This window comes from Egretta garzetta, unplaced genomic scaffold (assembly GCF_000687185.1).
Source record: "Egretta garzetta isolate BGI_Z169 unplaced genomic scaffold, ASM68718v1 scaffold69, whole genome shotgun sequence".
In the NCBI taxonomy this organism is placed as follows: domain Eukaryota; kingdom Metazoa; phylum Chordata; class Aves; order Pelecaniformes; family Ardeidae; genus Egretta; species Egretta garzetta.
The window spans coordinates 2,746,292-2,765,557 of record NW_009260790.1 but is presented as its reverse complement, the minus strand read 5'-3'; the positions used below and the strand labels follow the sequence as shown (position 1 = coordinate 2,765,557).

General features: G+C 43.2%; 1 protein-coding gene across 1 annotated transcript in view; it reads right to left on the bottom strand.

Moving 5' to 3' along the window:
* UBR4 (ubiquitin protein ligase E3 component n-recognin 4) overlaps nucleotides 1-19,266 on the bottom strand; it is a 77,791-nt gene that overhangs the window by 39,956 nt on the left and 18,569 nt on the right. Inside the window, exons 32-62 of the mRNA XM_035901868.1 lie at nucleotides 18,585-18,685; nucleotides 18,199-18,397; nucleotides 17,782-17,970; nucleotides 17,357-17,420; nucleotides 16,976-17,167; nucleotides 16,284-16,354; nucleotides 15,934-16,081; nucleotides 15,196-15,423; nucleotides 14,802-14,972; nucleotides 14,517-14,699; nucleotides 14,076-14,234; nucleotides 13,327-13,479; nucleotides 12,798-13,025; nucleotides 11,792-11,949; nucleotides 10,575-10,746; nucleotides 10,212-10,413; nucleotides 9,751-9,914; nucleotides 9,311-9,527; nucleotides 8,693-8,909; nucleotides 7,143-7,175; nucleotides 5,945-6,008; nucleotides 5,331-5,465; nucleotides 4,505-4,679; nucleotides 4,132-4,269; nucleotides 3,567-3,688; nucleotides 3,081-3,192; nucleotides 2,432-2,562; nucleotides 2,113-2,290; nucleotides 1,816-1,920; nucleotides 1,173-1,328; nucleotides 346-514 (exon numbers count right to left, since the gene is read on the bottom strand). Coding sequence (XP_035757761.1) covers nucleotides 346-514; nucleotides 1,173-1,328; nucleotides 1,816-1,920; nucleotides 2,113-2,290; nucleotides 2,432-2,562; nucleotides 3,081-3,192; nucleotides 3,567-3,688; nucleotides 4,132-4,269; nucleotides 4,505-4,679; nucleotides 5,331-5,465; nucleotides 5,945-6,008; nucleotides 7,143-7,175; nucleotides 8,693-8,909; nucleotides 9,311-9,527; nucleotides 9,751-9,914; nucleotides 10,212-10,413; nucleotides 10,575-10,746; nucleotides 11,792-11,949; nucleotides 12,798-13,025; nucleotides 13,327-13,479; nucleotides 14,076-14,234; nucleotides 14,517-14,699; nucleotides 14,802-14,972; nucleotides 15,196-15,423; nucleotides 15,934-16,081; nucleotides 16,284-16,354; nucleotides 16,976-17,167; nucleotides 17,357-17,420; nucleotides 17,782-17,970; nucleotides 18,199-18,397; nucleotides 18,585-18,685 — 4,734 coding nt within the window. The remainder of the gene's footprint in view (nucleotides 1-345; nucleotides 515-1,172; nucleotides 1,329-1,815; nucleotides 1,921-2,112; nucleotides 2,291-2,431; nucleotides 2,563-3,080; nucleotides 3,193-3,566; nucleotides 3,689-4,131; nucleotides 4,270-4,504; nucleotides 4,680-5,330; nucleotides 5,466-5,944; nucleotides 6,009-7,142; nucleotides 7,176-8,692; nucleotides 8,910-9,310; nucleotides 9,528-9,750; nucleotides 9,915-10,211; nucleotides 10,414-10,574; nucleotides 10,747-11,791; nucleotides 11,950-12,797; nucleotides 13,026-13,326; nucleotides 13,480-14,075; nucleotides 14,235-14,516; nucleotides 14,700-14,801; nucleotides 14,973-15,195; nucleotides 15,424-15,933; nucleotides 16,082-16,283; nucleotides 16,355-16,975; nucleotides 17,168-17,356; nucleotides 17,421-17,781; nucleotides 17,971-18,198; nucleotides 18,398-18,584; nucleotides 18,686-19,266) is intronic.

Genomic DNA, 19,266 nt, shown 5'->3' with positions numbered 1-19,266 from the left:
CACGCTTTTTTCCTAACACTGAATTTCACAAGCTCCCAAGCTGTAGATTTTAGCGACTCCTCTGTTTAATAGACTCATGCAGGATTTTTTCATTGCTTTGTACAGGCAGCAGTTTTGTGGGACACACATAAGGTATGTGTAACATGCCACGTGGCGAATGCAGAGAGGGAGGCATTTTCCAATGGCATAGTTTGCTCTATTCTGTTTCTGACTTTCAGTTTTTACTATCCAACCGAGTCACAAATCATACTCCATGAGTCTCAGCACCTACAGTCCACTCCTCAATAAATAATGATGCTGCAGACCAGATGGGCTATTCTTGAAGAGGAAAACCAAGCCCCTTGCCTGTTGCTGGTGTGGACGTCTCCCTCAGCCTCCCCTTCCCCTTCTGAACCATCTCCCTCTTGCTGGCCTGTGGTAGTGCTGATTGCGCCTGTGCTTGAGCTGACGCTGCCTGGTCCAGCAGGGTGGCCCTCAGCTGTCGTGTCCCCATAGGCACTACTGCGGCCAGACACTGGAAAAGCAAAAAAGGGAAAGACAATGTCAGCACAATTGAACATGCTTCTTGCCTGCTTCATAGCAACCAACACAGCTGAACTGTCCTTTGGAATTACAGTTCTAAGGAAATGGTGTCTTTGGTTATCTTCATAAAGCTAGGAGAGTAATTTCTACACATGCAACTTAACACCCCCAGTGTTCTTTTGTTTGCCAGTCTCATCTTTGCGGCCCAAATTGAATTGGTTCCACAGCAGTAATTTAAACTGAGTCAGAAGAGGCGTGTTATATACAGGATGGGTGGTGTGGACAAAGCTTTTTAAGAAAAGTCAGTGACTGGGTATCAGTCCCAAGCAAAAAAGAAATTAATTTTATCCCATCCAAACTTATCCAGCAGCATAGTGAATTCTTTCAGTCTTGCTCTAGGCTACTGCATTGTTTTATTACAGGCCAGCAGAAACTACTGCAGGTTCCACACTTTCGGAAAACTACAAAAAGCGAGCAAATATTCAGCGTGCACAGCACTTTGGCAGTAACCATAAAATGATGCACGGCACCATCTATTCGGAACTGAGATTTCTTCTTTGCCAGGGATCACCCACCCCCTCCCACTCTTGTAAAGTGCTATCACAGCAGAAAACAGACGTACAGACACTGGCACAGCAGGAGATACTTACCACTGTGCTCACCAGCTACGGAGTCCACGGCGCTGCCACCGCTCTCAGAGCCCACGCTCCCACCATGGTCTGCAGGTGAAGTCCGAAGAGTTGAGCCATCTGTTGCAGCTGTGCTGCCTTCATCATCAGACGCTGGAGCTAAGAGAATAAAGAGAGCTGTTACAAGTAAAAACACTGTCTTGGTAGAACTTCAAAAGAAGCACATGTTACAAAAGAAAAACCACAAATATTTTCTTTGGGTTTTGTGTCAGTTTTCAATTAGAAATCAAAAGGGAATTTAGAAGTGTTCATCACTACATTTAAGTTTGCTAAAAGCAGTGGAAGGGAGATACTCTGAGAAGGAAACCTTCTCATCAAATAGATGATTATACAAGTTATTTGAAGAACAATGTCTGTTGTTTATAAATGCAAAGGAAATACAGTATATGGTTTATTTTGTCTGCTTTATTTTAAGAGGAAATAACTTCCGCAGAAGCTGACAACAAAAGTCCATCAAAGCAGGAAAAGGTCATAAACACGCTATCAAAAAATACATGAAACTAATAGTAATAACTGGTTCTTCACAACTGTATTTACAAACAAATTTTAAGTCATTATTTAGGTCAAAATCAAAAAAGCTTGATTCCTCACAGTGAACAGTTACCTGATGCTGTTGTATCTGACAGTGTTCCGGCATCAAGAGAAGAAGAACTGGGTGCTTGGCCAGACAGTCCTAAGCTCTGAAGTCCAAGTGCACTACTGCTGCTCCCTGCAAGAAGAAAATGAATTATGAGTGTCTTTCTATGAGAGAATTATGTTAACTCTGGCCTTCTCTACACATTTCATAGTTCTACTGTCCTTGCTTTGTTGGTGGTGACACCAACAGCTTCTGCTCTGTTTCCCTCCCAGTTGCCTTATATTCCACTTACCTTTTTGACTGCCAATAAAGCCTACATCTTACCTTGCTGGTCTTGTTGCAGGCTCAGGGCAATAGCCAATTCCACCATTGTTTCATCATCTGCATCTGGAGGAATATCCAACATGGGAGGGAATCCCTCTGCTCCAGCCAGAAGAGCCTCCAGGGGAGACGGGTTCCCATTATTCACATTTTCAGAAGTCTCCAGAACCATAGATTCAGACTACGGAGGGGAAACACAGTGAGAGCTTTCACCAAACCACCACCAGCTAATGGAGCGCTACAAACTGAGTCATCATAACTAAATTAAACTCAAGTACCTAACATACTTAACAGGCTCCAAAGAGAAGCACTCTGGACTTACCACCATCTCAAAATCCCCGTGATCAACTTCACTTTGCTCCTGGCTTTCTTGTCGGATATGCTCGCCATTTGCTATCCCAGAACTCTGCAGCTTGTCTTCTGCATCGTCATCATCATCATCATCCTTATCTCCTGAGTTACAAAGGATTAATTCACAAATGCGCTCTTTCCTCACATCACCATGAACAAGGCAATTAATGCTGGAGAAAAATCTAAGCTGTCCTCAGTTTACCCCCAGTCAGTAACAGATTCCACGACAACTACAATTCATGTCAATGCTAAAGAAGTATCCCTTGGATGAAGATCTGATACCCTAATTTTGGTCTGCACACATCTTTATAACTGATTTATAAGGACTTGAAAACATGCACAGAAATACTAGGGCGGTCTGGATTACTACCCCATAGATAAAACAGATTTCCTTAACACTGAAATGGGAGTATCTCAGGGAGATCTCCTCTTTCAATCCAAGAACATCAAAGAACAGGTGAATTTATTTTTTTTTAAAAAGGAGGTTTAGGGGTCAAGAGAGAGAAAAGAAAGGAAAAAGACTGGGGTTTGTCCTATTTAAAAGACTATTTTCTCGTCTTTTCTGACAAATAAAGCAGGTCATGCTCACTGAAAGGCAAAGATGAATGGAGCTTGCATACCCATAGGAGTATTGCTCCGAGGGGAGGATGGCAAGGTGACGTGCCTCCGCTTGTTGCGTGGTCTCAGCACTCTGATCAAAGCTTGTTTGCAAGAAAAGCTCACTGCAGGATCCTAGAGGGTTAATAGTTAATCATCAAATTTCTTGAGCTTTAAGTGCTTATTCACAGTATTTGGAAAGATGGCTAAAAATACACTTACAACTCTCTGTTGGTTATGATTCATGTAAGATATATGTCACTGCCCAACTTCCAAAATCCCCGTTTCCCCCAGCAATAAAGCAATACCTACTGTTCCACATGCAGCGCATCACAAACATTACTAAAATACAAGGAGAGAAATTCCTCCTTCATTCACTTCTGGCTCTATGTTTTTGGCTGCATGACTCTCTTTTGTATCTGTACTATGTATTACCATTCTACCTATATTTAATTCTCTTCATATCACCAGTGTCATAGGCTGATGCGGAGCAGAGCAAGATTACATACCGGGCAAAGTAACATCTGCATGTAGATCTTGGATGCTGTATGGATACAATCTAGTTCACATGTGCAGTATCCATGGATAATATCCACCAAAGCATTGACTGTGGCTTCAACGTGAGTGAGACCTAAGGAGGAATAAAAGTAGGACTGTAATCAACTATCTTCCCATTTCAGCACAGAGTGAGATGCTGCAGGAAGCATCTTTTGTTTGTAGACTTCAAAGCACAGTGTTAGCACCACAAATATACTGAAGTTTCAATCCAAAATGAGCTTACACACCAGTCTTGTCTGCCTAATGGAATACTGCCATACACCAGCACCACTGAATATCCTCTAACACCATCCGTGAAGTCAAATGTGAATAAATCAGTCATCAGTCCGCTTTTACTAGCACAATACACGTCCTTTTGAACAAAAGCATTAGAGCAGATATACCTTCGAAAGCACTCATTGCATCATTAACACCTTAAGCCTAGCTTGGAACAAGTAATTTTCTCTGTTTACAAGCTTAACATAGGCTCCTTCAAAATACACAAGCTTTACAACAGCAAAAGAAGAGCTAGCACACCTGGCAAGCAGGCAGGGGCAAGGAAGGCATTTTTGGGTTTTGATGCATGTAGCTTCCAGAAGTGGTTGACCAGCTGGGTAATAAACGTGCAGCCATCTCCTTCAGCATGTTTCTGGGCCTCCTGACCTTCTTCATTCTCTGTACAGATTAAAAAAAGAGTTGTCAGATATGTACAGGGGAAAACATTAACAAGCAGGGCAACAGCAAGTTTACTTGAAACGGCTTTTGTTAGAGGCTCCAATGCCCTCGTTACAAGGACTATCGCACGCCTAACAAACGTGTCAAACACAATCCCTATCACACCGAACCAGATAACCCAATACACATTCAGTTATCACAAGAGAGAGGTGAAGAAAAATCCAGACTTCTCTACCTGTTTCCAACTGTGGCAGCTTTGATTCCGTATAATGGACCAGATTGTTGGGTCTCATAATAGCAATGGATCGAGCAGTGATGACCAGCCTCTGAAACACTTCAGGATCAAGGTCCTTTCCTTCTTTGGTTGAGGAACTCAAATACTGAATGGCTTTACTTAACAATGCTTGATCCTGTAAAGTGAAAGATAACATAGGCAAAGAAAAACAACAGACAGCAGCACAACAGGCAATTGAAATACAACCGCAGGACAGATCCTGGGGAAATCTGGCACTTGCTGCTTTAACTTTTGGCTAATGTCATCTAAGAAGGACAACTAATATTAAAAAGTCATCCTGTAACAGAAGAAATCTGGCTTGAGAATGGATTTTCACATTTTCTTCCCCTCAGGCTTTAATGCGGATGGAAAGAGCAGTGTATAAACATACCCATTCAAGTGGTTAGCAAAGGCTATCTACAGACACCTGTGCATTTACTGCAATTATGTTAGCACACAGACCACTACTTACCCTAATATTTTCCTATCACCCTAAGCCAGATGCCTGTGGAAATGGAAACCAGAGCTAAACAGTTTGCAAACAAACTTCAGGTGTTTAGAGATCCTGATTTCTCTAGATTAACTGACATTTTTTCCTCATCAAAAAGTGTTTTAAGTAGTGAAGTTCTGGTGAAACACAAAAGCCGGCCAAGCAGGCAGCAGGAGCTAAAGGAAAATTAGCCAGCAGGTTTACACTGCATGGAGGAAGGGCTTTCTAGGGGCGTGCTGCACCTCAACCATAGACTGGCAAGTTACAGGAGACATTGAAAACCTTGCACCATGTTACCTTGTGGTTATGGTAGGCTGAACGGCTGGTGTGCAAGCTAGCCAAGAGGCTCTTGGTTTGCTGCTGGACACTGGAAGGAGCTGGCATGGACAGCAGCATAGTAGCCAGTTCCTGAGCTGCCACTTTGTTCTTCTCCTGCTCCCAAGAACAGACAAAAACCATTCTTCAGTATATGTACCATTGAAATGACACGAGTCCGATTTCTCAGCGTACCTGCAGCACCCTTCCTTCCTTGCATTGTGCATACAAGTTTCTGCCTTCCTTCAATATAGTTTTGATAGCCGCCTCAATTTATTATTTGACATTTAGAGAACATTTCCCATGTCTATACAAGAAAAGTCCTTTTGAGATTTATGGGCTTCTACTCTGCTGTTTTTGTAAACGAGGTCACTCTACAGCACAAAAATCCCACCAGCGATAAATGCAAATGCCAATTGTCATTCTAAACTAGTTTCAAATGCTTTTCGCTAAGTCAACTTTCAGATCAGTGCTCTGAGCAAAACGGATGCGGCTCTCTTCCGTATCAGGCCCCCAGGGCTGCAGGAGGTGCTGCTGATCTTGCCCCTCCTCCCCCATCTCTAAAAGCTCAAGAATGTATTCAGAAAGTTACTTGCCTTCTCGTTGACTGGTCCTACAGCAAAGCAGCTTTCCAGCGCTTCTAAAGAACTCACTACTAGCCTGAAGGGAGAAAAGGAAAGCAGGCTTGAGTACAGCAACCCTTCTCTCTCCTTAGCACTTTGCTTTATGCAGGCTACAGTCATGAGTAGCTCAGAGACAGCTAACGAATGCCAAGTACAAAATCAAAGCATGATAAAACCTGCCACAGGCACCATGCATATCATTTCATTGTGTTACAGACCAGAGTTAAACCTGGCTCACGCTCACAGACAAACTTAGGACTGCTTTAATAATCCACAGCTGAAAGACAGGGGCTTTTCTCTACCAAAGAGGATAAAACATTTCCTTACACAGCCTGCAGCAGGGATAACTTGGATTGTCTTGACAGTACCAATTCACCATGGCCCACAGACGTACATATGACTGCAGATCAAGGGTTGGTACGACACATGGGAAAAAGCGTAACCGACTTTTCTAAGGGAGCAAGATTCTACTCGCTTGCTATTTTCACACAGGTTGCTCTTTCCAATTTGGAGTTCCAGCGCAAAATATTCTGGAGGAAAATTAACTTGGAGCACTGGGTATGACCCAAGTGAGAGATGCTGAAGTCCCAACTTTTGACAGTGGTACAGCAGGCTAGTAAAATACTTGCCCCAAGGGAAAAACTTATTTACAACTTGTGGCAAAGTGCTGAATCTCCCGTGCAGCACCACTTCATGCCTCGCAGTAGAACTACCTGAAATGCCATCTGACACACCAGAAGGGGCAGTGCAAGAATACAGGAAAAAGGAGGGAAGAGACAGCATTAAGGGGAGAAATAACAGTGTAGGATTGGATACAAGGTAGAAACAACAATTGTCTGGTCTGGTGGTGACAGGTAACATTACATTCCCCTACCTGCAGCCACCCTCCATAACACTAGTAGGGGAATATAAGTGGGATAAAAAGACGCAAGGAAGGGAACAAAGCAAAAAGAGGAGTCTGTCAAACAAGCAACAGTTATGCTGTATACAGCAAAAATCTGCAAACCACCTCATCTTTACATTTCACTAAACCATCTGCCATGCAATGACCAAGAATGTAAAGAAGCAAATGTCACTTGGAAAACAAAAGAACAGTCAACAAAAGCCACATCATGTCTTCTGTCTCTCTGACACACACTCATTCGTGCAGAGAAAAGGATGGTATACTAACCGGTCCAGGGTGGTTAGGGACTCAGTTTCAGAACTTTGGGGGAGCAAAGAAAAAGGGAAAAAAAAAAAAATAAAATGTGTAAAGCTCACAGAAAAACTCCCTAGAACACATTCTAAGCAAAAGGCAAATTAAATGGGGAAATCAGGAAGCCGGCAGAGCGCTATATACAGTAAACCTAAGCATGGTTCTTTCTATCTGGGCAGCAGACACTTGCCTAGTAGCAACACAAATAAAGGAGATCCAGGCCACCTAGCACAGAGAAACCAAGCACATTGCTTAAAGCACCACTGAAGGCTAAATTTGAAATACAGACACCAAACTTCTGCTAGGAAAGCTGCCTCTTGCCTGCCATTAGTTGTTCCTACTCAAGAGGCCCTTTATAAGGTAACCATGCTACATTCTCTAACACGTAAGTAAAAATAAAAAGAATAATTTTTTTGATTCTGAGTTTTTAGAATATAATCCCACTGCTTTGGGAAACCAGAACGCATGTCTGTGTAGAGAGGGACATCTTGTGGAGATGTCACAGCAGAGGAGGGAAGAAAAGAGAAATTAAGCACAGGAAAAAAAATCCCATGAACCATTAGACAAAATATTAAAAGATGGCCAAACAGGTTCTTTGGCTGGACATAACTGCCACTTCAAGCCCTGAACCTTTACCTGAGAATTTCAGTAAGACAAAATGAACCACCATTTACTCACAGTCAAGCAGCGTATCCCTTAAAATGCTCATTTTTTAGCAGTGCTAGTTCCTCTCTGATCTGTTTCCCTCCTATCCTTGCTAGCTTGCCAGGCTTTCTTCAACCCTTATGGCACAGACTGTATAAGCTCAGGGAAAGAACACAGGTTGGGTATATTAAAAAAAAAAAGTTCTCTCTCTTCTGCTAAATACATGCCCAGCTCACCCTTGTGGTTTGACTCTCAATAGGGATATTGGGGGGGAGGGGTGGGGGAATGGACCTTGGGGGAGGAATGTGGCTTTCTCCACCACAGTAGTTAAACCTGAGACACATGAGCTACAGCTTAAGTTGGTGGGAACCACTCGCCTAAAGCAAGGTCACACACAAAATCCTCCTCAAAACCAAACTTAACTTCAGAGACGCTTAACCTTTGTGAGCTCTAGAGAATGAAAAAGGGCTGGCTTGAAATGAGAAAATGCACCAAGGCGGCAGAAATCTCTTTTAGCTCTTCAAGACTGCTTTAACAAATGAACTTAGCAACATGAAGCATGCACACAGATCTATCCATCTACTCCATCAGATAAATCAAGAGTGAGCACAGAGCACTCCTCAGAAAATAATTGACTTTTCAGTTGTCGTTTGTACATGAGAACAACTCACTAACTCCCTTAAGTTCTCCCAGTTAAGAAAGCCACACAAGTGTACCTAAGTCCCCTCTACAGCAACTACCCATTTTCAAGGAGAAATAAAAGGAAGACTGAGAAATACCTCTCCAGGACGGTCCCGAGAAAGCCACACAAGTGTACCTAAGTCCCCTCTAGAGCAACTACCCATTTTCAGGGAGAAATAAAAGGAAGACTGCAGAAATACCTCTCCAGGACGGTCCCACTGGCAGCAGCAGGGGTAGCTGACTCCGTGTCTCCAGTGCCATTCCCTTGATTCAGGTTTGGGGGACAAACATTGCTCACTGAAGCAGATGGGAAATCCTCGGGGGGCTCATCAGGCCATCCAAACTGCTCTTTGGTTTTGCCATAAATTTTTATGGAATCCATCATCGTGACTCCAGCAGGATCCACAGAAGCCCCAACTGCAGTGATGAGAGGAATTTCTCAAAAACTAACAAAACAGTTTCTTTTGAATACAAACAAGCATAGCCTCATAAGGTCAGGATAGCAATTAGGCTGCGTCATTAATATACAGTTGCTATGACAGTTTAATCTCCTTTGCAAGGCAACTTTCTTTCTTTATTGCCTCAACACAAAATTATTGAGTTGAGCGGAACTGTTGCACATTCATCCACTGCAGCTAGAAACTGGGCCATAAATAAAGTTGTTAATTGTTCAGGATCCACCCCTTGAACTGTTTCTGTAGTCAGGTCAAACAAACAGCTTGTGGAAACCCTCCCTACTACGAGGCAAAGCACAGTAGCTTCAACGCACCCAAGCAAAACCAACAGGTAGTCAAAGCAAACAATTAACGAAGACTTACTGAAGATGGTTAGTTTTTTGTCAGCCTGCAAGGCTTCCTCCCGAGTGAAAGGGAAGTCAAACCAACGAGCCCTGGTCATATTCAGCTGCATGGTGCGGCCAAAGATCTCCAAGTATGAGGGCGCTCTCTCTATCGCTTGTGTGCCAATCTGGATCCGCATGCCTGTCATCACCATCGTGCTGTTATTGTTTGTCACTTCAATGGTGAAACCCCCAGGCTGTAGAAGACAAATCACAGCTCAGAAAGGTGAAGTCAAAAATTCAATCCTAGGCTAAGAATCTGAAGCCTGTATACAGGCGCCTCCACTATTTATCTAACAGTATCATGGGATTTGTACAGGGTCATCTGAACAACACAGACTTCTAAGAAAAGGCATGCTATCAATTTGGACAACAGCATCACCTAGAAGCCCAACAGAATCCCCAAATTGCCCCATTTACCTTTGTGTTGGCCACATACATGCCAGTGGAATTGAGCCGGTGCTTTATCTGCTGAGCATTGTAAACCTGCAGCAGGTCATTGCCTCCAAACTCTACATCTGTGAGTTGCTGGTTGTGTTCAAAGAAGTCAATGGGGAAGTTCACTTGGCTGGATGTGCGAGTTGCTAAAAGGGAAGAGACTAGTTTTTAACAAAATACATTCTAAACAGGCAGAGCTATGTTAAAAAAAGCTGCAGAATGAGCTTGTCTCCTTTGGAAACGCCCACACGAGCCAGATAGCTCTGCATTTTTATATACATCTATGGAAACATTTTACCCAGACTTAGCCAGTACTTAGCCCTGAGGTTAACCAGTAATTGTCAGAAGTGGAACACCTTAAGTATCTACGTGATGTTGATCAATCTTTGCATCTACATTTGCCACAGCTGCCTCACACAAGGTATGTATGAGAACTCCCTTACTAATAGCAGCTGCCTTGCGCTTGCGAACTGGCTTCATGATGCTGATGACGCTGCTAGGCTGGAGAGAGGGCTGGAGCCAGTAGGAGGTATTCTCTACGTTGGCCATGTAGATCCTCAGGCTGCCATCTTCACACAGGAGGATCATAGTGGTCCTCTGCTGCTCATTGCAGGCTGTGTGACGGATGGCCACCATGTCCTGAATCTGGAAAGGCGAACAATGCAGGTCAAGGAAAGGACCTGGCAACTGCTGCTTGAAGAAACAAACTCTTTGCATTAGAAAAGTTGCAAAGACTAGAGATCTTGTCGATGGAACAACAAGAAACCACATTCAAAGGGCCAAAACCACAGGAAACTAGGACTAACCTTTGCTTTGGCTGGCAAGGTTTTAATTTCCTGGATGAGAAAGGTGTCTGGCTTCACCATCACCACCAGTGGGACACCTGTGGTTTGTTGAACACAGCACACCAAGCCAGGATGGTTCATCACTTCAGACCACTGACACAGTGCTGGTGAAGTCTTACTCCCACCGTTTGAACTGCAAGAAACGAAGGGCAGAATGACATTAAGTTGAGCAGCAACAAGTGAAAACACACAAAATCCATCACCATTTGAATCAGTTAAAGCTTCGTCCTAAGCAGGAATTCAAAACACTGCATTAATGAACAGCCAGGAACATCAGTGCCCAGTTTATAGGTGAAAAACCTGAGACGGTCACTTCAGTGGGCAGAAGGCACGAGCATGCCCTGATCTCTACCCTGAAAACTCAGAGAAAGACACTTAGTAACATTTTATGCCCAAAACTGAGGAAGTCATTTTAAACTGGCTTTCAGCTATCTTTTTATCTGAACAGACACAGAGTTCCATATTTCAACACACCCAGTGGCACTAAGCAAACGCCAGTGCAGGAGAATCTGTGTGACTCTGCTCGCTGGAAAAAAATAAAGCTGCAAAAAGCCAAAGCCAAACTCAGCTGGGGCTAGGGAGCTCTTGGAACCTGACCCTCCCACAGAGCCTGCTCGCGACAGTGACTTTGTGTCAGGCTAGCGAAGAGTCTGTGGCCTAAAAGCCTAGCTCTGGTTGTCAGAACAGATGACAGAACAGCTTTTTTCTTGCCACATTCATAGCATAAGAGATTGGCTTCCCTCAAAGGAGCCTGAAAATAAGCCTTAATATGCACAATACACAAGGTCCACTGCAGTACTGGTGCTGAAAGGAAACAAAGGCTCCCTGTTCTGCAGCCTCCATGAGGGTGGGTAATCCCATCGGTTCCAGCTGCTGCACCAGTAGCAGCTCTGCACTGTGCAGCAAGGATGCTCTCAAGCCACCTTTCTGCTGTGAAAGCCTAGTGGGAAGAAAAAACGAATACGCACCCTGCTGCCAAAACAGCCAGCTTTGGTTTCAAATCATTCTGCAATTAGGGCAGAAGCAACATGAAAAGTAGCAAGAAATCATGGGTCAAAAAGGGGATCTTCACCACAAGCTTTGGCCATTCAGAGCTGGGACACTAAGAATAATGAGTAATATTTATTAATAATAAACAGAAATTAAAACTTCAGGGGAGCTTTCCACACAAGCCTCACCTCTTTATGTTAATTGGGAATAGCCGCTGCACTTCCAGATTGGCCCGGCTGATGGTGGCTGCAAAGGATTTGCCTTGGCAGTAACTGAAGAACAACATCTGTAGCACATGGGAGTAATACACCGACACACCACCTCCTGCTACCTGGCCATTACTGTCCTGTAGGATCAGAGAGAAACAACGACATTGAAGATAAACACACATCCTCCAAAACACTCTGTCAGGCCTTTTACATTTCTCACAATGGAATTATTCCAAAAGCCTCTCCCCTGACCCCTCCCCACTAGTGAGAGAACACAGCCCTAAATGACAATTTTCTAAGCTCAACTTCTTGGTGAACTCATCCATCAGATACTTCAAAGGCTTTTGAAGGGGATACTGAGATTGCATACCCGTAGGCTGTAGGTAGCGCCCTCAGCTACCACATCTGCGTGTTTAAATGTTGTATGACAATCTCACATGGAGCGCTCCCCATGCTCCCAGCTTATAAAAGAGCTTTCCTGAGGGCCCTCTTCTCATCTCTTCCCCTGTTTTGGAGCAGGATGGGGTAAAAGCACGGAGTGAAATGTGGACAGATTTTAGAAGTCACCCCAACAGAGCTGCTGTTGACCAGAAACAAAGGCTCACTCCACCTTTGCAGCTCCAGCAATGGTCAGTAACTTTATCCATCTTGGTTACTGCACCTTTGGAGCGCCTCGCTCAGAGAACAGCACTGCTCTGAAGCCATCTCCCTGCTGGGCGTGACTTCAGAGCCAGCCATGGAAAACATGCTCCATTTTCTAGATGAAAGGATCATGGAGTTGAATTTTCAACTCCACCCCCTTTCACTGCAAGGATATTTCTCTCTTTAGGGGAACGGCAAGCTCATTGATCCTAGACAAGGGGGCTTAAAAGAAAAAAAAAAAAAAGAAAAAAGGAAACTTCTGCCTTCAAACGTAAGGCACAAACAAAAGAGAGAAAGCCACTGCAGCCCAGCCCATACTAAAAGAAAGGGAAGTCACCAGTACCTTTAGGTCCTCATGATTGACTTCAAGCACGTTAGTGACATAGAACGGTCCATGCTGGGCACTGCTCGCCTCTTCCATGAGCTGCGTATAGATGTACCCAGCGGAGGACATGATCACTATTATGTTCTTCCCCTCTTCATTAAAAAGGAAAGTGACATCCCTGATTTTGGAACTTGGTAGAAGGAAATAGAAAGTTGGACTCAAGGCATCTACAGAGAGATCGTAAATCTGTGGGAAGAATCAAGAACATAGTTAATGACTACGATACAAAACAGTGCAAATGGACAAAAGTTGAGACAGGGGAATGCCTATGAGATGTTATAGTTCATTTTTTTGTACTTGTGGTTCTTTGGTTTTGCTTTTTCTTATGGTAACAGAAGCCAAACACCAAAAATTTCTACTTCCAATTTATTTGAAGAATAATGAAGAATATTATCACATTCTTCTGCATGGAACTCCGCAAAGATCCAGCATCTAATGTCTGAAAGAAGACAACCACTTCTCATCAATAGCTTATGATCAAACATACCTTCACGAAGTCTGCAGTCACAATAGCAAGCTCTGTTTGAGATCCTGGCAGCCACACAGCTTTAATGATGAAGTTTCCAGTGGCTAGTTGGGGATGAAGTACCAAATGATCAGAGACTGATCCAGAGCTGCTGAATGTCAACACGTGGCAATCCTGGAGTAATGAAAAAAATTGGTCAAGTATCAGAACACAATGTTTATAAACTTTTCAAGCCAGCACTCCTCTTGGTGCCAATAATGATTCATAGAGTAAGAATCTAAAATTCCTACATCTAAGATGAATGAAATGGAAGTTTGTAAAGGAAAAAAACCAACGAAACCCAAACACAAACTACACACAGTCCAGCTGTTTCTTAGCTAAATAATAGATTTGTGGATTCTGCACTGTGAAAGCTGAATCTAAATTTGGGAAAATACAAAAAAGAGGCAGCATTGCTACAAAACAGTAGTTGTTACAGACTAGTTCTAATGCACTAAGTTTCACATGACTAAACCTTGACTCCTGTCTTAAAGTAAAATTGGCCCAAATAAAATAAGAAATATTTTATGTGAGGCAGTCTCATTTATTATATTATTCATATAAGTACGGCCTCTTTTACTTCACAGATCTAGTAGGAAAGTGATCCATGAGCTAAAATTAGTGACACACCTTTGGAGCCAGCTATGTGCTGGCTCCGCAGAGGAAAGAAATACAGCTGGGTTTGAGCTGATGTTTCCAACTGACTAGAAAAGGGTTCCTCAGGCACTTACTTTCAGTCCACACACAGCTAGGTAGTCCTCCTTGCAGGGATTTCCAGTTAGGCTCAGTACAGTAAACGGAACGGGTGCAGACGCAAGGCGAGTAAGGGTCAATTTTCTTTTGCTGGAGTCTGCTTGTTTGAGCAATGCTGAGAGCTGAAGGACTGTAATCTGCAGAACAAAATAAACTTAGTTACCCAACTTTTCAACTGAGTGGAAAAAGCCCTTTTGATTTCAGCTCTGTGACAGTGTCCCCACAGTTTTCACTGTTTCTGCTGCAAGAACTCTTTTCTCTGAAGAATGAGAGTTTTTTCTAAGCTATGCAATACCTTACAGAAGATCCAGGCCTCAAGACAGGCAGAACAAGTAATATTCTGCTTGTTGTTCAGTGCTCTAAGGCTGTTTCATTTTCTTTTACAATCCAACGTTCTCTACAGATTTAAGAGAACTCACCTTGCCCTTCTCATGACTCACAGCCAGGTGCTGCCGACGTCCATGCGGGGACGACAGCACACACATCGCCACCCGCCTCAGCACGTGAGCACTGATCAGCTGCCGGATCGTCTGGCCCTGGTCGCCACTGTAGTTCATGCGGACGTTCTCAAAAGCACCTTCTTGAGAGCCAAGAGTTGGGACCTGAGTCGGTAATAAAAGCATATAAAAGCGTATCACTGAAGTTTTTCTGTTTCAAAGTGATCCCACCTACCCATAGATCTAATCATTCCTTTAATACCGTACCATCAACTGATCGGTCATTTCTACTGACTTGTCCAAAGTATGCAGCTCATTGAGAGCTTGCTGTGCACGGCTGCTGCTCCCCATGGCTGAAGCTTGCTGGAAGTTTATCTGAATGGCATCCATCAGGAAATTCAGCATCTCCAGCACCAAAGGTGCAAAGGAGAAGTTGGCCTACAAGAAACAGAAAAAGCAAGTGAGGCACAAGATGCTCCTGCTGGGAGTCTTCACAAGAGTTGCATGTCAACCGGTTTTTAAAGCCTGACACCACTTTTATGATCCATCTTATTATAAAGAGCAGCATAAAAGTCACGCAACTTGGCTGATAACCAACACAGTCCTGCCTAAGATCCTCAGCATAAACCATCTTCTTTTAACAGCTAGCTGATAATTATACCTGGGACTGCAATTCTTCTCGACAGCCCTCAACATTTCTACACAGGCTGCTCTTCTTGGGTTTTTCTTCGTCAGGGCCCTTCCCCTCACTGATGGTGACCTTGGCTTTCTCTGCAGGAGAGGTGCTTGCATGCCGAATGACACTCTCGGGCACTCTGGGCTCGCTCTGGAAGGCAGATTCTTTCATGGTAGAGCTCATACCACTGCTGGGAGTTCTCTTCACCAAAGCCTAGGAATGACACAGCAATGCTGAAAGCCCGAATCAGACTCAATTTTACTACTGACGAAATTAATAGACTGTAACAGCAGCAAGATTAATGTAATTTTAAAGAAATAAAGTGCAATTCTCTTAGACCGCAATTTTAAAGAAGTAACACAACAGTATCCTGCATGCCACTTTCCATCCAAGTATTAGAAAAACTTTCACATTTAACATGAAGTTACTTTGTTTCCAGTGGAAAACATGGGAAAAGGTGGTGTCTGGCTGCTGTGTAGCTTAAGCCAACTTGCAAGTTCTGTAATGGTGGCACCCCCGTAGCCACTAGGACAGAGATTGCCAGTACACTTATTTGGTGCAAAAAAATAAATCGCCAGGTAAGCTGTAAATTAAGAGGGTTCATTATAAAGCCAAGGCCTTCAAGTCTTAGGACTCTTACGCACTTGTAGAACAGAAACCTCTGCAAAAGACTTTAAAAAGTCAAGAAATCACAGCATGTATGTTGACATGAAGACACTTTACCAGGCAACTGCCATCTTCCTTGGCTCCACAGTCACAGAAGAACGATCCGTATTTGGCATAAGATATCTCGTGATCCTTGTGACAAACTTTAGCACAAACTGTGCAAACACCAACCCCATCAACCATCTTGCAAGTATGACAGTGATACCTGCACAAAATAAGCCATGAGTTATAAAATACAGTGCCTCAGGAAGGCTCCACAGACTGCAGTCCACAGACTGTTTCCTTTTCACACAAAATAAGCCATGAGTTATAAAATACAGTGCGTCAGGAAGGCTCCACAGACTGTTTCCTTTTCGATAGCCAGAAATATCAGTCTGAAGTTCTGAATGCAAGTTTGAGATTCTTACCAATGTTGATTCATGAATTCTTTCTGTGTGATGGTGAAGGTACAGAGCTTATTACAAAGAGAATCTTCATCCTATCAAGAAGAAAGTTGCTTTAGAAAGGCATTATAACTGCAGCTACAGCGATGGCACACGGTACAGAATACATTCCTCAGACACTAAATGCGCATTTGAAGAACAGCAAGTTTTAGCACCACCTAGCTAAAGGAAGGCAGCTGGTATCAAACTACATGGAAAGTGAAGGTGACAACATCGTACAGCAACTCAAAAGAGTGAATCAAGAAAAAGAAAACAGGAACAAAAATAATATAATGGGATGATAAATTTTAGAGAATTAATAACAGCTTTATTTTCCCCACCCACCACCACTTAAAAGCCTAATCTAAGTTGCTTGTTGACATATAAGCTAGTAATTGACAAACAAACCAACAGGAACAAACGGATCTTACTCCATTTTTTCCTTTTTCTCTTCTAAAAAAGCTTTTAACTTCTGTTGACTTCACAAAGTCAACAGATCTATGCACAAATGACAGATACTGTCTTCCAGATCTGACAACTAGGCTTCTTCACTCAGTCTTATATTAGGAATAAACAAAACCAACAAAATTTTCATTTATAACCTGAGTAATTCTGATTTGAAAACTGCAAAACAAATCTTCACCTCATTTGCAGCATTAACTGTGACTACTGCCTACCGAATCTTCAGCTTGCGAGTCCTCCTCCTCCACTGCCAACTCTTCCACCCAGTCTGAATCCACCTCAATCGCCCGTTCCTCTCCGTCAACAGAAAGATGACTTGGTCCTTGGCCACTGGTCTGGCTCAGTGCATTCGTGACATCGGCCAGGTAAGAGACAATATGGCACGTACACTCCAGGATAGTCACGTGCTATAAAGTAGAGATGAATGAAAATGAGAGGCAACTTAGATCCCGTCACAGCTGCTACAAGGCAAGAAAACATAACCATCCCCCTAACCAAATTGCTTTAAAACTCGCCCTATCCAACCAAACCAAGACAGTTGCTACAGCTCATGCTTGAGATTTATTCCTGCAAGTTAAGCAATAGACAGGTCTTACCTTCCCTTGCATGACGTTTGCATTCATTTTTTCTACCACATTCTTTTGAGACAGGTATTTCTTGCTGTAACACAAAACAGTGGAGGTGATCACTACAACTGGCAGCCTTTGGGAAGTATAAACTCAGTTCTTACCAATAGCTTCAAGCATTCAGTTCACTTTAGATTGGCAACAGGAAATTTACAAATGCAGTAATTAAACCCCCAGGAGCGGAAAAGACAAAGAAACCACATGGTTGTTCTTAATGGGGGGACACAGAGATCAGCCTCTCTCAGATACTTCATATTCCAAACAACAAACAATAAGCTAAAAAATAAGCATGTGTCAGTAAACGTGAACTTCCGTCCCCAAATTACCAGGGTGGGGAAAAAAAATCAGTTTAAGTGATGCAAATGAACAAACAGCAGTATACAGTTAGCTCTTACCATCTGCCTAGCCAATCTACAGCAGCACCATGAAGCTGGAGGTGTCCTGCACCTTGTCCTGCACTCGCCAAAGTTGCCATCACGACCATCAGTTCAGGAAAGCCCGTGCCATCACCATTGGCCAACATTTCCGTTGCCATCGGTATTAGAGTACTCAGCAGAACAGTGCACACGCCTTCTCCGACTTGGCTAATCAAAAAGAAGAAAGTTTCAGACACTGTACGTCACCCACTGAAATAGAGCTAAGCTCTGCACTGTGGGAGCACTGACACAGCAACGCTTTCAGAGCAAACAGCCACACCTGGCAAACAGAAAGCTGACAACAAGAAGCCATCAGCAACTCACAAGTAATTTTCACATCTAGAGAATGAAAGAAATGAACAGCACACAAAAGAAATTATTAAGGCTGTACTTTACCTGTTTTCCCGAACGATGTAAGTTGTCAAGAGTTGCAGCAGTTGCCTGTTCTCTTGAACAACATCCAGTTGATCTGAATCTTTGGGTGGGGACATGGTCATCCTGGTTAACCAGGCCTGGAGACGTACAGGCTCCACACAAGCCAGCTGAGCCAAGGAGCCACAAAGTCGCAACAGGCTGGGGTTGGGACTCTTCTCAGCTGGTGGAGAAAATTACTAGTGAGTGGCAGATGCTAAAAATGAACGTTTGAAGATGGCTTTACATTAAAAGTGTGAAGCTGTCACTCCACTTCCTTTCACAGCTTTTCTTTCAAACATCTTCATATCACAGTCTAATACAAGAACAGTGGATAAAGGCAGGACAGAAGAGATTCAACAATCACTTACTTAGCTGGAAGAGCTTGGTGAAGAATTTCAGCACCCTGTTACAGAACTTTGCTGAGAGGTTTTCATTGGCTGTCGCCATCATGATCTGGACCAGTTCTCCACTATATGGAGGGGGAAAATTAAGTCAGCTTTGTAAAAGACAACCCATTCCTTTTTTTCATTTGAACTTAGTTATACCCCCCCTCACAATTAAGATTGGTAATAGTTTGTGTAACAATGCTCAGCACAGCAGCCAAGCCACAGGATTTGCTTTTCAAACAAAAAGCAGACTCTTAGCTCAGACTAAAACCTGTAATCTAATGAGGTCCTGAGTAGCACATCAGTATTCTCCACATATCAAGTCACAAAAAGTCCCGTACTCATTTCCAAACCAAATTCAAGACTTTGTTGCTTGTCTTCCCTTCCATGTTAACAAAGTACAACAGCCAGCCACCAGACTGCTTCCATTTTGAACGCTGAACAAGAGCAAAACCAGATAATGGTCGGCTTTCTAATAGAGAAAAACTTTCCTCCAGTTCACCCTCTTCAGAACACTGTTGTTGTGTGATGCTGTTTCCATCACAACTTGCCTTAATAATTCTAAGCCAAGCCAACACCCCGCCTCCACCCTTAAAAATATCAACCTATTGCACCGAGGAAGCACTGAGAGAACTTGGGATTTTGCAACTGCCTTACAGGCCAG